Source organism: Amblyraja radiata, chromosome 10, assembly GCF_010909765.2.
Source record: "Amblyraja radiata isolate CabotCenter1 chromosome 10, sAmbRad1.1.pri, whole genome shotgun sequence".
NCBI classification, from domain to species: domain Eukaryota; kingdom Metazoa; phylum Chordata; class Chondrichthyes; order Rajiformes; family Rajidae; genus Amblyraja; species Amblyraja radiata.
In genome coordinates this window covers 41,355,117-41,371,431 of record NC_045965.1, presented here as the reverse complement: position 1 = coordinate 41,371,431, position 16,315 = coordinate 41,355,117, and the positions used below count along the sequence as shown (strand labels likewise).

The following is a 16,315-nucleotide window of genomic DNA, read 5'->3' as shown; positions in this document are numbered from 1 at the left end:
CTGTATGTTTGTTGTAAACCATATAAAGCACAGCTCATCATGTCTCAAGTGTACTGCAACAGAAACATTACTAAAAAGAACAAACTAGCCTGATAAAGAGGCAGAGTAAGGCAAATCAAACTCAACATTTGATTTCAAAAGGCACCAGATAATAGCAGAAATTAAAGGAATTAAGCAATTCCAAACCGCTAAAGGCTTTCTAATAAAATTGAGTGAGGAATGTGATCTGAAAACAGACATTTTCCAAAAAGGGAAAGTGAGAATGTTTGTATGGGCATTCAATCCACTACAACGCGTTGGTAGGCAAGTATACTTTTAGTCACTCAATTTAGGGTATCAAAGCAAATGAGTGCAAGAAAGTGAGAGAAAGCTAAAGAGAAAATGGGCAAGAAAGCAGGGGTGAGTATTTTCCCCTGATCCAGAGTGCAAACTCCACACAGACAGCACACCAAATCCGGTTTCTCTAACGCTGTGAGGCAGCAGCTCCATCAGCTGTGGTACTGTACCACCCTGTGATTTAGGCACAAGTTCTAAGATCAGTCAGACTAATAGGGAATTAGTCTTAGGATAATGCGTTCAGCACATGTATGATGCACATATTTTCTCTGGTATATTTAAAGCAACAAATGTGTTTTCCTTGAAGATGTTAAAAGGTTAAAAGCAGGATGACAAAAAGTGAAAGAATAATTTTGTCCTGTCCAAAATGATGTTAGAATGCAAACACAAGCTCCTCTTTCACCCTCCGACAGTTGCAGTGATCAATCTTCAGCTGGCTTTGGTTCTATCTCGCAGAGCACCAAATTGTGCCAAAGCATACTCTGTTTTTTTCAAACCTGCACAATGGCAGCATTCAGCAGCCCGCCACTGTTGCTTCAGCACTGCAGTGTCAAGTGATGTAGCAGACAATCTCGGACAAGCACATCAGTGAAAGGCAACAATTAAAACAAGTTACTTGTTCAAGAATGTTGATTCATTTCCAAAAATCATATTTGGGTTTGGCAAGCTCTTTATTGGTAGTTAAGATTAAATGTTTCCATTAATTAAAAATTATATCACTCAAAACATGCAGTAAAACTGTTGAAATCATATTTGATTGCTGACTTATTTTTCACTTAAATTACAGCAAATCTTTCTCAGCTTGTTCTTATCCTACACAATAGACGACTCCATGGTCACCTAGGCTGTTTGGACCTCAAATAACTGCCAGTCAGTCCACTGACAAGGAACTCTAAATAATATCTGAGCATTTGATATTGTTTTCAGAGAGAATTTGTATTATGATAATCAAAATAATCCATATGGGTAACCACATAGTGTGGAGAAACAAGCAACTACAGATGCAAGAGTCTTGAGGAACACACAAATATCTGGAGTAGCTCAGATTCAAAAAGGGTCCCGACCATTCTCTCCACAGGTACTGCCTGATCCGCTGAGTTACTCCAGCATTTTGGTTTGACCACATAATATGCTGAGACCACACCTGGAGTATTGTGTACAGTTTTGGTCTCCTAATCTGAGGAAAGACATTCTTGCCATAGAGGGAGTACAGAGAAGGTTCACCAGACTGATTCCTGGGATGGCAGGACTTTCATATGAAGAAAGACTGGATGGACTCGGCTTGTACTTGCTAGAATTTAGAAGATTGAGGGGGAATCTTATAGAAACTTATAAAATTCTTAAGGGGTTGGACAGGCTAGATGCAGGAAGATTATTCCAGATGTTGGGGAAGTCCAGAACAAGGGGTCACAGTTTAAGGATAAGAGGGAAGTCTTTTAGGACCGAGATGAGAAAATCTGTGGAATTCTCTGCCACAGAAGGTAGTTAAGGCCAGTTCATTGGCTATATTGAAGAGGGAGTTAGATGTGGCCCTTGTGGCTAAAGGGATCAGGGGGTATGGAGAGAAGGCAGGTATGGGATATTGAGTTGGATGATCAGCCATGATCATATTGAATGGCAGTGCAGGCTCGAAGGGCCGAATGGCCTACTCCTGCACCTATTTTCTATGTTTCTATCAACAAGAACCGTGAGGCTGAACCGTGCAGCTGAAGCAAAGGCAGAAGTTAAAAATTTAATTGTCATAAAATCCTACATCACATAGGTAGGCTTTTTGCACCATCATGTCTCTGTAATTCTTTGAAATAAATAAATCAAATAAATATCCAAATTACTTTTAAACATTTCTATTAAATTTGCTGCAACCACTCCCTTTCAGGCATTGTATTACAGCCATTAACCGCTTGATGTGTAAAAAGAAAGTATCCTCATCTCTTGTTCAAGTGACAATTATTTTGTAGTTAATGACCCTCCTGCGAGAATTAGTTTTTCCTTATAAACTGTTCCCTGATAAAATTATTAAATATTTAAATATATTTTGGAATTCCATTAAGATCACAGATGAAAGCTATACTCAAAAAGGTAATGGTTAATATTGTAGATTTCTTGGAAATATTTGAGAAAATATTTAGCATTATTATTGGGCGGAACCCCATGTAGGCTAAGTTACATATGTGGCAGATGCTTTCAACGAAGAACATTATTGACCTAGTTGGGCTTTTACAATTATCTAGTAATTACATGGGCAATTCCTTTTTGTGTTTGCCACTAAATTATGAAATCTATTGAGTTTACTTTCACAATTCTCTGTCATGGGTTTTATATTCATGATTTCTGGGTTACTGAAGTAAAATAACTGAGGCTTCCTGAACTAGAAGATTACGTGCTTGCCTTCAAAGCAATTCAAATCAAATTGTCAAAGATAATGTGAAAGAACCAAAATGTTCAAGCAGATTTTCTATAAAGTACAGATTCGTTTTCTGTGTGCGGGATATCTCCTGCGCTGTCCTGTCAGCTAAAATTCAACCACAGGAATTTCCATGTTAAAAATGTATAGATTATTTAAGGAAAATCACTTGTTCAGGTGAAGGGGAAAATGGATGCATTATTTAACTCTTAACATAAATTTTATTCTCTTGTATGTCTATTGATCAAGAACCAATGTATTGTTAGATTCCATCAGCCAGCCACACATTAACAACTGTGTCCATAAGAATAAGAAAAGCCTTAGACCACAATCTGTCTAGCCTATATTTCCACTTCACTCTGTTCAGTGAAATGGTTCTGACTCTCTGCTGAAAATTCTTCCCACTAACAGTAATATGAATCTTAAGCTTCACAAGTATTTTTACTGTCTTGACTCTATGCTGGTTATTCTCATAACCACAATGGAATGAAAACCAGATGGATACAGTGGTGGGCAACACAGTCTGACAGATTAACTTTCAGACAGGGAATTCATTTTTTCATACCATATTTACAAATTTGACATGAGAGAAAAAGGAAATACTCTTAGATTTACAGAAAATCTAATGATAGGAATTCATGTTCAAAGATGCACATGATTTGCATTCATTACCTGATTAAAAGCAAATTTATCTCTGCAGATCTAGCCTCTAAAGCCTTTCTTTAGAAATCCAAATTTGTAAAATGTTATTCCAGAGGACCTAAAGAAATAGAGGAGGAACGTATTTGCCTTATTGGTAGCAATACAGCTTTTCTTGGATATTTATGATCAAAGTTAGTTATGATCACTTTGGTATATATTTAAAACTTCAAATATATGTTAGAGTAAGTGAGTTCAGATAGCACTGCAAAGGTTTATGTGCACAATCTAGGCTGAGACTTCATCCCCCTCCTGCATTGTCAAGTGTTGAATCAATGGCATAAAATGTCACACCAAGACCTCATTTGCTTTCCCAGGTGATGGTAAAAGATCCCATGGTAATACTGAAAGAAGTGGAGAAATTCTCCGTGTGCGCCAACAGGATGATTCTTCTCCAGTACAATAGAACTTACCCTTCAAAATAGTCATTGGCTTCAAAGTTTTTTGTTATGCACTCATAAAATTACAAATTCATTTGTTTCAATTATATCTTGTACTGACAAGAAATTTTTGAAATGTTAAGCCCCTTAATGTGTTGATATTCCTTTTTTTGCGAGTGTGTAGTTGACAATATGTTTTGTTTCACATGTTTTCTTTTTGTTATCTTTAATTTGTGAGGGGAATATTCAATTATATGATAAATACAACTTTTGACATAAATATATGTGAACGTAAACCACATTTCAATTATTCTTAACATCTATTTGCATCGGAGGAAAAAATAAAGCAGTCGAAGAAGGATCAAAAAGGCGTTTAATTCTGGGAGCGAACACTATACTGTTCCTATTGCAGATACTCCAGGAAGGATGAAGTGTTAGGACTTCTGAAATATGGAGCAACTAAAATGTAGAAATCAACAAAAATACTGGTGAAAAATCTTTCCAATATTTTCTTCATTTTCTATATAATTGTGCTTGAATCTTTAAATTGCACTGCAGCATTAAAGTATAACTTAAAGACCTGCACAACTTTAACCCTACCTCATAAATGGTCATAACAGACCATCTCTCACACTGCCAAGAAATTGTTTAGTTTAGTTTAGAGATACAGCATGGAAACAGGCCTTTCGGCCCACCGAGTCCGCACTGACCAGCGATCCCCACACATTAGCACTATCCTACACAAAATAGGGACAATTTACACATACACCAAGCCAATTAACCTACATACCTGTACGTCTTTGGAGTGTGGAAGGAAACCGAAGATCTCGGAGAAAACCCACGCGGTCAGGCGGAGAACGTATAATCTCCTTACAGAGAGCACCCGTAGTTGGGTTCAAACTCGGGTCTCCGGCGCTGCAAGCAATGTAACACAGCCACTCTACCGCTGCACCACTGTGGCCGCCCAAGCTATTGTTTCTAATTGTATTTTGCACTAATATCTTGGTTTACAGTGTCTTTGTTTTCTTGTATAATTTATGTATATTTATGTCTTGTGTGGTATCTGTGTCTATGTGCCTGTAATGCTGCAGCAAGCAGGATTTTCATTGTACATGGGACGTTGTACTTGAGTATATATGACAATAAACTCAACATAACTATATGCAATCCAGAAAGTTATATTCCATGATCAGCATGATTCCAGCATATATTAGTTATGAAAAAATATCTGCAGTCGCTCTAGCAGATGAATTGGTAATTGCTGGGTGGATTTCAGGAGGTTTATTCTCAAACACATTTGACCCATATGTTGCCGCAGCCCATGCAATAGATTCCTACAGAAACTAGCTTGCTACTTCCAAGAAATGTTATTCAGACTTGGTTCCAATATGGTTCCAATATAAAGCAAAGGCAACATGCAAAAGTGTGAGATTGGTAGTAGAAATTATGTTTTAATCTAACAAAGGGCTTCACATGGTAACATAGAACACAGCTGCAAGGCTTGAGAGGACACCATTTGAAATTAAAGATTATATAGTGACTTCAAAAGTAACCAATGTTTGTGGCGACCTCTATAATATCTGAACAAAATAGAAATAATGCTTCAATTAAAGGTGTGGAACTTATGCTGACTGAATATTCAGAGCACGTAATATAATATCAGCATAAAATATTGCTCTAGTTATATCCAAGCATTTTGAGAGTCAAACATAATTTGGGATATTTATCTTTAACAGAAGATCACACTGAAACTTCCTCTTCAAGTAGGCAAACCAATATCCAATAAAGGAAATTAAAATCAAGGTAAGTGCTCAGAATTAGAAATAAACACAGTCAAGAAATACCTCAGGAACCAAGTATGTCTTTTCGTTTGATTTGGATGAAAATTATTCTTAATTGGACAAAAGATCTCATTCTGACACATGTTTTAAAATTAACTGATGACACCCACAATCTGAATGAATTGTGTGAATATGCCACTGTAACAGTCTGTGAGCCAGGTATAGCCTTGAGACCATCTCTGGCAAATGTCAGCAATAATATGAAATTGAGATTAGAATACTTGCTATTGAACCAACCAAACCATTGTTACTAATTTAAAACTAGAATTTGAATTAAATTAAATCTTTTTTTTTTTAATAAATCTTTGGAAAGTAGGTGTTTTAAACAAAATGTTTTAATTTCCTGAAACATACTGGGAACCTGTTTTCAATTATTTCTTTACCTAAATGTTTCTGAACATATCTGGGAATTAGTCTAAATTTAGTCTGAAAGAATTACCCAACCACAACTGAAATCTAGGATATCCTTCAGAGTATTTGCCCATTAATAATGTTGTCTAGATAAATGCAGCAAATATTTAAAAAACATTTTTACACACAAAAAATAGAGTTACACACGGCAAAAACAAGCCAACTTATTTTTGCCCCCAAAAGAGGAATATTTGTATCCATTCAAGCAATGTGGGATTTACTGGCATGGCCAGCTCTTCAATCAAGCATCATCAATCATAAATTCCCTTAGGAAGTGGTAAGGTGTCTTCTTGAACCATTGCAATTTTTGTGGTGAAGTTACCACCAAAATGCTCCAGGGCTTTGACCAAACAAAGGGAAAGGATTGTGATCCAGCAATGCCTTGGGGTTGAGATGCTTGGCCTCCAACAAACACAATACACTCTTTCCCACTGGGCAGGACTCCAGCTTATGAAATGTTTTACTTTTAATTCCCATTGATTTAAGTTTCATTAAGAATCATTGATGACAATATAGGGCCAATGTTGTTGTTATATCTGCCATTGGGAAAGTGGCTAATTTGAAGCAAACCCATAATTTTCCCTTCCTTTGACCATGAAAATTCTGAACAGAGCAAATGTGGTCCTGGCAAAATCCCGACTGAACATCAGGCGGCAGTTTGTAGGTGAAAATGTTACCTCTGCTTAGATTGAAATTGTCCACTTTTGGAGGCTGGAACATACTTAGGCAACATTCCCTTTCATTGCCTCAATACCAGTATTATGGTACACTGAAACCCTGTAGTCTTTGCTGTATCAAGTGTTCTCATCTATGCCATGACAACATTTGGAGTGAATCAAATTCCTTGATTAATGATTAATACAACCTGCAGTTTTTGTTAAAGAGGTTTTTCAAATGTTCATATACTTTACAGCGCCTTACAGCACTTTCAGCGGCAGAGACCCGGGTTCGATCCCAACTACGGGTGCTGTCTGTATGAAGTTTGTACGTTCTCCCCGTGACCTGCGTGGGTTTTCTATGAGATTTTCGGTTCCTTCCACACTCCAAAGATGTACAGGTTTGTAGATTAATTGACTTTCTATAACTATAAATTGTCCCTACTGTGTGTAGGATAGTGTTAATGTGTGGGAATCATTGGTCGGCGCGGACTCGGTGGGCCGAAGGGCCTGTTTCTGTGCTGTATCTCTAAGCTAAGCTAAACTAAATGCACATGCTTATTCTTAAGGATTACGGAACTAGTTTCCTCTCTCTTTTCACTTTTAATAACTGCACTTATTTAGCAGTGCTTTTCGACTTGTGATACAGCACAGAAACGGGTCCTTCAGCCCACCGAATCTGTGATCACCCAGTACACTAACATTATCCTACACACTAGGGACAATTTAAAATTTTACCGAAGCCAATTAACCTACACACCTGTACGTGGGAGAAAACCCGAGCACCTGGTGAAAACCCACGAGGTCGCAGGGAGAACGTACAAGATCCATACGGACATCACCTGGATTCAGGATCTAACCCGGGTCTCTGGTGTTATAAGTCACCAACTCTACTGCTGCGCCACTGTGCATATGCTTTTAGCATAGTGATGTGTGTTGGTGATGCTATTCATTACCGGTGGGCTCGAAGGGCCAAAAGGCCTACTCCTGCACCCATTATCTATTACAATGTTGCTAGTACATCGAGCGATTGTTGTGTATTTATCAACCTATGGAAAAAATGTGACTTACAAGAACAGAACTTGTTCATTACCGGGGACAGCCTATATTATCAAGAAGACCCCCCAATTAATTAATTCATATATGTTCACCACCAATCTTAACTGGATGCAGAAAGACTGCGGAGGCTGAATTTTACTGGTTGGTTCTGGGATCACTTAGGTCAAGACAATCTCGAACAGTAAGGGTGTCAGGGGTTATTGGGCGAAAGCAGGAGAATGGGGTTGAGAGGGAAAGATAGATCTGCCATGATTGAATGGTGGCGTAGACTTGATGGGCCGAATAGCCTATTTCTGCTCCTAGAACTTGTGAACTATTGAATCAATAAGCAAAAGATTTTTATTTGACAGTCAATAAGCATAACCAGCACACAGAGAACACATTATGCAAGAATAATATTCTATTAAGTAACAGAGCAAACCAAAAACTACAATTAGAATGATCCTAATAAACATATTTGAAGGAGAGGAAATTACAATTTGGTTTAATTTTTAATTCACATCGGCAAATTGTCTCCACTAAGAAATAAATAGATAAATTGTCACCTTTGCACACAGTTCCCTAACAGCTTTATTGTCCCAAGGTGATAATGGAAAGACCACTATCAGTTATGTACCTACTGAAGCAGCTGCAAATAAATACTGCAGGTTAATATTTACTGTTCTTTATATTATATGATTTTGAACCAAATATAAAACACTCCATTAAAGTTTTCACAATTGCAATCATATTGTCCACAAAATGAAGAAATGAATCTTCAAACAAGTACAACACTGATTTTCATCCAAGAAGGAATTCAAGAGTGTAGGAAGGAACTGCAGGTGCTGGTTTAAACCGAAGATAGACACAAAATGCTGGAGTAACTCAGCGGGACAGGCAGTATCTCTGGAGAGAAGGAATGTGTGACGTTTCGGGTCGAGACCTTTCTTCAGACTGATGTCAGGGGAGAGGGAGATACATAGATAAAGAAGTGTAAGGTGTGAAAACAGGACAAAGAGAATGGAGATCAAGGAGAATGTAGAATGGATCATTGTCATTTGGGAGAAGGTAACAATGCAAACAGAGATAAACTGTAGGCGGAGACAGTAAGGGATTAATCTCTTGATGCTTAAGCATGTTTCTTGATATTAATTAAAGCAACTGGCATCACGTTTCATAAATTCCACGTGTCAGATATTACAATTAAGCAAATCAAAACATCTGATTTTTATTATGAAATGCTCCGAATTCTATTTCAAGGAGACTTTCAAAAAATATATATTAATCAAACTCATAGAAAAAAATAATTACCCATTATTAGACAAACTGCTTATGCATAAAGGTCAAGTCAGTAAAACACTTTTTAAAAATATTTTTAAATTAAAAAAAATACTCCATACATCATCCAGCTAAGATCACTTCCATTTATTTGTGCGCTCCCAACTAATGCTGAGCTATTACAAGGCACCTCTCTTTTTCACCCCATGATTGTTTTGCAATGATTTGTTATATAGAAATGTATGAGTTGAAAGCAAGCATGGACAAAAGCTTTCAAATTAGTTATATTTTCACAAAAAAATGCAGTGATGAATTAACTCGTAACTACTGAAGATTCATAGTCAAGTAGAGGTGAGATAACACTCGGACACTTTCATCCATTATATTACAATGCAATTGGAGTACATAACGCCTACAAGTAGTAGTATTTTACATTTTACAAGTATAGAGGAACTGTTTTACATCTCAATGCTGAATAAGCATTCAACTAATATTGCAATTATACCAATTTTCTTTTGAAGATTCAATGTTAGATATAATTTACCCTTAAATGAAATTTCTATTAATGCGAGTGTGTTAATTTGTTGACACATTTCTATCCCGACTTTGCTAAATCTTTCGACAAGCGCACAGACATCACATTGCAAACAAGCTCAGAATTAATTAGAAAGAAGTGATGTTTCTTCTGCTGCTCGCCATGTATGGAAACTATTTGCAGAAATCTTTCCACTCCCCAGAGCTCAACTGCTGGGATACGCAATGCAGAAAAACTAGCAAGGGCTGATTCTACATGAAAGAGAAATTGCCACAGAGATCAAGCAACAACAGTTTTAAAGACAGCTCTGACATTAAAAAGTAGCCACATTTGTTTCACATAAATGTAGTTATACATAAAAATCCTTCTCTTGCATTTTCATATATAACCCAAAAAACTCAGAAGGTTCAATACAATTACTGAGTGTCCAAAATTAATAAGAGGACATATTCAGTGGTTCTTCAGCATGCTTGCCTATATTATGATTAATAGATTTTTAGACTAAAATAAATTTGACATTTAAACAAATAATTAATGATCCAATGGTTAACTTTCCCTATTCTAACTTTGTTTTCAATACTCTAGTTCCAAAATGGGGCCAAGGCTGTGACACATTCAAATCTTGACACCACGCTACTCAGTTCAAACCTTAACACTAGATTGCTCAGTTTACATTTAAACTCTTCCACCTCATGTTAATTCAACCTGGAGATATTTACTTCCACCATTCCAGTTAATATGATACAGTCCTTCCCTTCCATCAGCCTCTTTCATCCTCAGAACACAAGCTCAAAGCCTCCTTGGGGCCAAAGCCTTGTGAGACACCTAGCAGTACCTTGGTCAAAGGTCAAGATTATAAAACAAGTCCTCCTTTAAGTTTACCTAGAACATATTTATATGCATATAGTTGTCAAATGCCACATTGTCTATTGTTATTTTCCACAAAGTAGATTATCAGAAATGACAAGTCAAAAGCTAACCGCAGTGACAGCCATGCAAAGTATCTGTGCAGAATGATGTAACAATTGCCAGTGTGAAAGTGGTTGCATACCACAGAGGGTAAAATGTAGAAATGGATGATTGCTACCTCCCTATATCGGGCATATAGCTGATATACACTTTCCCCATCAATGCAAGAATGCAAGAAAGTTAGCTGAAGTCACTTGGTTGCTACGCCATGTAATGCATTCAGTCAAATTTATTTAGTAAAAGGCATGACTTATAAAGAGTATGTATGACTGAGTCGATACACACCTAATTATGACGTTTACAAACAAGTTACTCTTAAATTCACTGCACCAGCAATAGTGAACATTTCACCAAAAATAGACACAAAATGTTGGAGTCACTTCAATTCAGGCTGCATCTCTGGAGAGCAGTAATGGGTGACGTTTTGGGTCAAGACCCCTTTTCAGACTGAGAGTCAGGAGAGAGAGGAAGACGGAAGATATGAAAGGGTAAGGTGTGAAAGTGACAGGTCAAAGCCAACTATGATCAAGGAAATGTAGTATGGTTCATTGTTAGCTGAGGGGAATGTGATAACAAGACATACAAATAGTAAAATTAATCAGGAGGAACATTTCACCATTTTTTAACGGATTTTAGCAGAGATATGATGTGAGGTCAAGTAAAATTTACACATCAGGATGTGTTCACTAGTGACTTAGCTAAGCTGGAATGAAATGATAGAGCCAACAAAACAGAAATGTCCTTATTTTAAACTATTTGATTTGAATGATTTTAAATTATAATTGATTAATAATTTCAACTGAATATTAACCCTAAAAATGCCTCCTCCTTTTGGTAAACAATAGATGTAAAGATTAGTAAAATTCAATAAATGTCACAAACTGAAAATTAGCAAACAAGTGATGTTACAATGAAGAAATCCTGTCTGCACATTTTTTTATAAATAAATCCTTTTGATTTACTGTCAGCAGCTACATATTTTGTGAAAAAATAACATTTCATTTTTAAACTGAGAAGAAAATAATTAGACAAGCTAAATAATTTCTTCTTATCAGTGAATTTACACAGGGAAAATAATTTAAATTGGCTGTTAAAGTGGATCCGCTTTGAGTGCTGAAGATGTGGTCCCAGTAGCATTCAGCCGTAATATACCAATAATTTACCAACCAAAACATATATATTTCATTCTCTTCTGCTAACTATGGATAATTCCAGTTTGTAAAAATGCTCTATCTGTTTCCTCAGAGGTCACCAGTATTAAAAGGGAAATGCCAAATGCAAGCCATTTGCTCAGTGTTATTGATCTGTTCAAAAGTCCACGTATTATTGGAAACCCGTCACTTGTAGTGAGTTAAACTTCAAAACATAAAAATCCAAACCTCAATGTGATGCTGAACTGACATTACCTAAACACCATGTGTTATTATGTTCAGTTTTCTTACCAGCTAGAAAAAACTGACTTAAATGCAGGTACACTAACAACAAAATATTAACTTGTCAAAAAGGCTGCAAACGTCAACAAATGAAAGATGCCAAAGAAATAATGAAATGTATTACTTCAAAAGACAACACAAAGTGCTGGAGTGTCTAAACTTATTACCTTTTTTTAAAAACGTGTGATTCTCATACCCCCCCACCACCCCCCCCCCCCCCCCCCCCGCACCCCCCCCCCCCCCCCCCCCGCACCCCCCCCCCCCCCCCGCACCCCCCCCTCCCCCAAAATGAATGCAAAATGAGTGTCAGATAGAAGGGAAGGTCCTGGATTCTATGCATTCGATTACTACAAAACAGTTACTTTCAACTAATCATTCTGTTCAGTTAACGCCTCAAGCAGATAAAAATCTTGGTTTAACAGACTTTTCGTTTAAATTATTGTGTTCAAATATAGTGTTTCCATTTTAAAAAAAGATTGTGTTTGCTTTTTTTCCCACAAATTACCAATGTGATACATATTTAAAAGAAATCATTCTATCTCTTCCCATAATATTGTTTATTGTTTCCGAAAGCATTTGATTTTATCCTACTTTTCAATTAAGCAAGGCCTTCTATAAATAGCAGTCCCATCATTTTAAAACAGATTAAACATTGTGTAAATACAGAACTCTCATTTCTTATGTGTAACGGTGACCTGTGCAAGCTTTTAGTGTTAATGTAGCATTAAGCAGTATCTTTAGCCTAATTCATGCTAACCATGCAATTTCCGACACCTTTCTGCACTTCCGATGAGCCGAAATTTTCCCATGAAGAACCATGGTACTCTTATCCATGATTACTGTATTGGTAAAAGTATTCTCCACAAGCCGCACTTAATCACCATGCGTGATATTTTAACTATTTCTTTACGGCTATTCTAAAAAATTCAAATCAAGTTGGTACACAGCATGTTCAGCACCGTAGATGTAAATGTTCCTGAAGTATTAGTAATGAAGCTTTTAGTTTACAAAATAAACTTTCCCTAAAGGGCAAGCCATATACTGCAAAGTGATTATGGAATAAATATATTTTCACATGGACTTAAAACTTAGGTAAATCCAATAACAAAGTAGACACGTCACCAAAAAATGTATCGGATTTAATTTGCTTTAAATGAAAGCTGCCTGTTACCACATCTCAGATCCATTTTGTTTGCCGACTCACCTCGTCATTTCATCCCAAAAGGCTTCACGAGTTTTCTAATTTATTAATTTAATTCTCAAAAATTGCATGTTTTTGCTTATGGTTAATTGAGCATTCATTAGAACACGAGCATGTTTTTTTGTAATCTGATGCACTATTTAATATGTACTTGAATAATTGTGGATGTAAAGTAAAATATTAATAATCATGGCTTGTTTAATCCAACTTTTATGAAGAGCTTGTGTATTTTGTGTTGTTATTTAGTCTGGTATCCAAATAACATTTGAGGCAAGTTAGACATCTTACAACCAAAGAAATATTCTAATACACGAAAACTAGCGATTTGACATATTTTCAATATTTTGTTGCACCTTTCTTATGAGAAGAATTGCCTGGTTTGAGATCCGTGGTTGAATTGTGACAATTTAAACCTGAAGCACTGTAGTTGTGTAAATTCAAACTTTCCTCCAGCCATTGAATTAAAACTTTGAACTTTAAGTTTGTTGGATTATCAGAAATATAGAAAATAATATTTTAGTTCACTTGTTATAGCTGAGAGTTAAGCACACCTGCCCCAAGCATTGTTGCTCTGGGTTGGTCTCTCCATAGATAGAAAGCCACAATCCAGCCTGATTTACTGAAGTTTATGAAAACAATACTGAAACTGTTATGAGTGCAGGAAGGTTTGCAGGTAAATCAGCAAAGTGATCGTTCCGAATTATATTCTGGTTCCATTTGACCTAACTATGAAAACATTTAGCTAATGATATTAACCCATTTTGTGTCAGAACTGTGTCCCTGGAAAAAAATAACACCCGATAGCCACATCAAAAATATCTTATGTTCTTTCATGGGGCAATATGATGACTCAATGTTGCTGTGGGACATTGTTGACTATTCTCCACAGCAGGTAAATGGTAAAACGTTTACTTGCTCAACTAAAAACTGGAGACGGGTAAGGCAATGCATTATCTGTTAAGACATGCATTCCAGTCTATTTGGCAGCATCCATTAAGAATATATGAAAGCGACATACAGGTACCAAAAAAATATATAGAATTACAGGAATTTCATGGAGGATTGGGATTCAATTCAATATTTTAAAGCTCTTTTTAACAGGTTTTAACAAACTCAGAAAGATATATCTGATGAAAATCAGACATGTGCATTTTAAGTGTTTATACAAAATGTTAATACTTTAACACTTCAATTTCCTTCATGCTCAGATTTGAGCCAATGAAGAGGGTCCGGAATGCTTGAAAGGAAGACCAGTTCATTTTATTTCAAATATCATTAAATAATATTGATCGCATCCCGTGTTATTTTAATAACTGTCGGTGATTTCCTTTCTTTAGCCGATATATCTAAAACACTTTAATTCACTAACTATCTAGAGTAGCAGAAATTCACCCATCCCGCTTTATCATTGTCGTGCATCGATACTAAACTAGTGCGGCCGATTCCTTCCTTAACCACTGAGAACGGTGCGAGGTTTTTTATAATTGAGGGGCACGTACCAGAGAGTGGAGCCGGACTGGACGCTGCCAAGCCATCTGGAGTCGGGGGAACAGGTCTTGGTCTTGGCTTGGGAGTTGGAGGCACAAATCGGATCGGACCAACAAACTCAACATATGTTCCAGGGAAATCCCCTTTGTCTTTGTTTCTTTCGTTCACTCCGTTTAGCCATCCTTTGGGAGTTTTCTCATCCCCCTCCTGATAGTTGGTGGTCAGCAGCACCGACTTGTTAACGGTGAGCATGTCACCCGGCAAGAGGTTGATGTCGTTCTCTCTCTCCTTCTTGTACTCAAACAGAGCTCGGTATTGGAAAATCTCGGTGCACATTGTTGGTCTATTGAAGGAAATCAATGTTGTTGTGTTTTTTTAAGACGGCAGTGTTTCCTGAGGACCAGCACTGACTCTTCCCTGGACCTCAAGGTCAACGTCGAAGCCCTGTTAATTTCCCCAGTGTGAAATGCCCGCTGTTCTGCTTGCCGCAGTCTCCATCCCTCTCCACTTACACCGGGTTGGCACCTAAGTTGGGCGAAGCTGTGAAACTTCACGAGATGTGTTGGCTGCCAGGCGTTTTGTTTTCTGCCTCAGTTAAGGGTTAAACATTCGGTTCACGTCCTTCCAATAATCCGACCGATCTGACCAGTGGCAGGATGAGAGAGGGAGAGGGAGAGAGAGTGCTTGTTAATGGAACCAAAACAATCAGTGGGCTGTCTCTCACCATAACATGCGCATTTACATAGAGGTGTCCGTACGGAAATGCATGAATCACAGGTTAATCTTATAATTTAGCACAGACCAAAATCAGACCACTGTAACCAGTCTCCTGGGCAGTTTTCAATCGTTCAGGCCAATAGGGACAAGATCCCAGCAATCTTCTATTTTAAAATACCCCCTGAAGCTTTTGACATTGAACATGAAGAGAAAGTTAAGCCTTTAAAAAAGCCAGATTTTAAAAAAACACGGGGCAATTCCCACAATTAGGATTGTATTTTAATTTTAAATCTTAATAGAATTCGAGATACAGACACCAAGTTAAACTAAAACAATTCCAGACGTGCACATTTCTGTGATTAAAAAATGTATTGTATACCTCTCCAAATCCCAGGCGGTTCGGCGTTGAGATGCTAAGTAGGTTTTGAAGAGGGATTGAGAGCGAAGAGCTCGCCACTCGGTGAGCTGGAGGTGAGGCTGGCTGGCTGACTCCCCGTGTTTTGTTGTGGTTTGTTGTGGTTTTTTTTGCAGTTGTTTTATTCTAGTTGTGCCCTGGCTGAGGTATCCGAAACTCCGCAGTCTGGACTGTTCATTGCAGTCACTTTCAGCCCGCCAGACTTGCTGCCTTTATAGCGTGACGCGTCTGACCACACCCCCTCTCTCCATCGTTGTCAGTGATAAATTGCCAGCGAAAGTCGGTCATTGCACTGCAGAATCTGTGCTGATGCCTTCGCGGGAAGGCACGGATTCGGCTTCACTTAACTGGGTTAGTGCCGCTACATGTTGCACCGAGGCACGCCGTCGCCGAGCTGTGGAGCGAGGCTGCAGTGAAGTTCTGCTATCTTTAAAAGAAAGGATACCCCCGCCCCTCGCTTGCTGCGAGGTTGCTGGTTGCTGGTTGCTGGTTGCCATTGAAAATAGGCTGACTA

At 37.6% G+C, this 16,315-nt stretch overlaps 1 protein-coding gene across 1 annotated transcript in view; it reads right to left on the bottom strand.

Annotated features, from left to right (window-relative positions):
• The window catches only part of LOC116977842 (phosphatidylinositol 3-kinase regulatory subunit gamma), a 524,111-nt gene extending 508,113 nt beyond the window's left edge, over positions 1 to 15,998 (bottom strand). The window contains exons 1-2 of the mRNA XM_033028654.1: positions 15,766 to 15,998; positions 14,681 to 15,310 (exon numbers count right to left, since the gene is read on the bottom strand). Coding sequence (XP_032884545.1) covers positions 14,681 to 15,005 — 325 coding nt within the window. The 5' untranslated portion in view covers positions 15,006 to 15,310; positions 15,766 to 15,998. The remainder of the gene's footprint in view (positions 1 to 14,680; positions 15,311 to 15,765) is intronic.
• Positions 15,999 to 16,315: the final 317 nt, after the last annotated feature.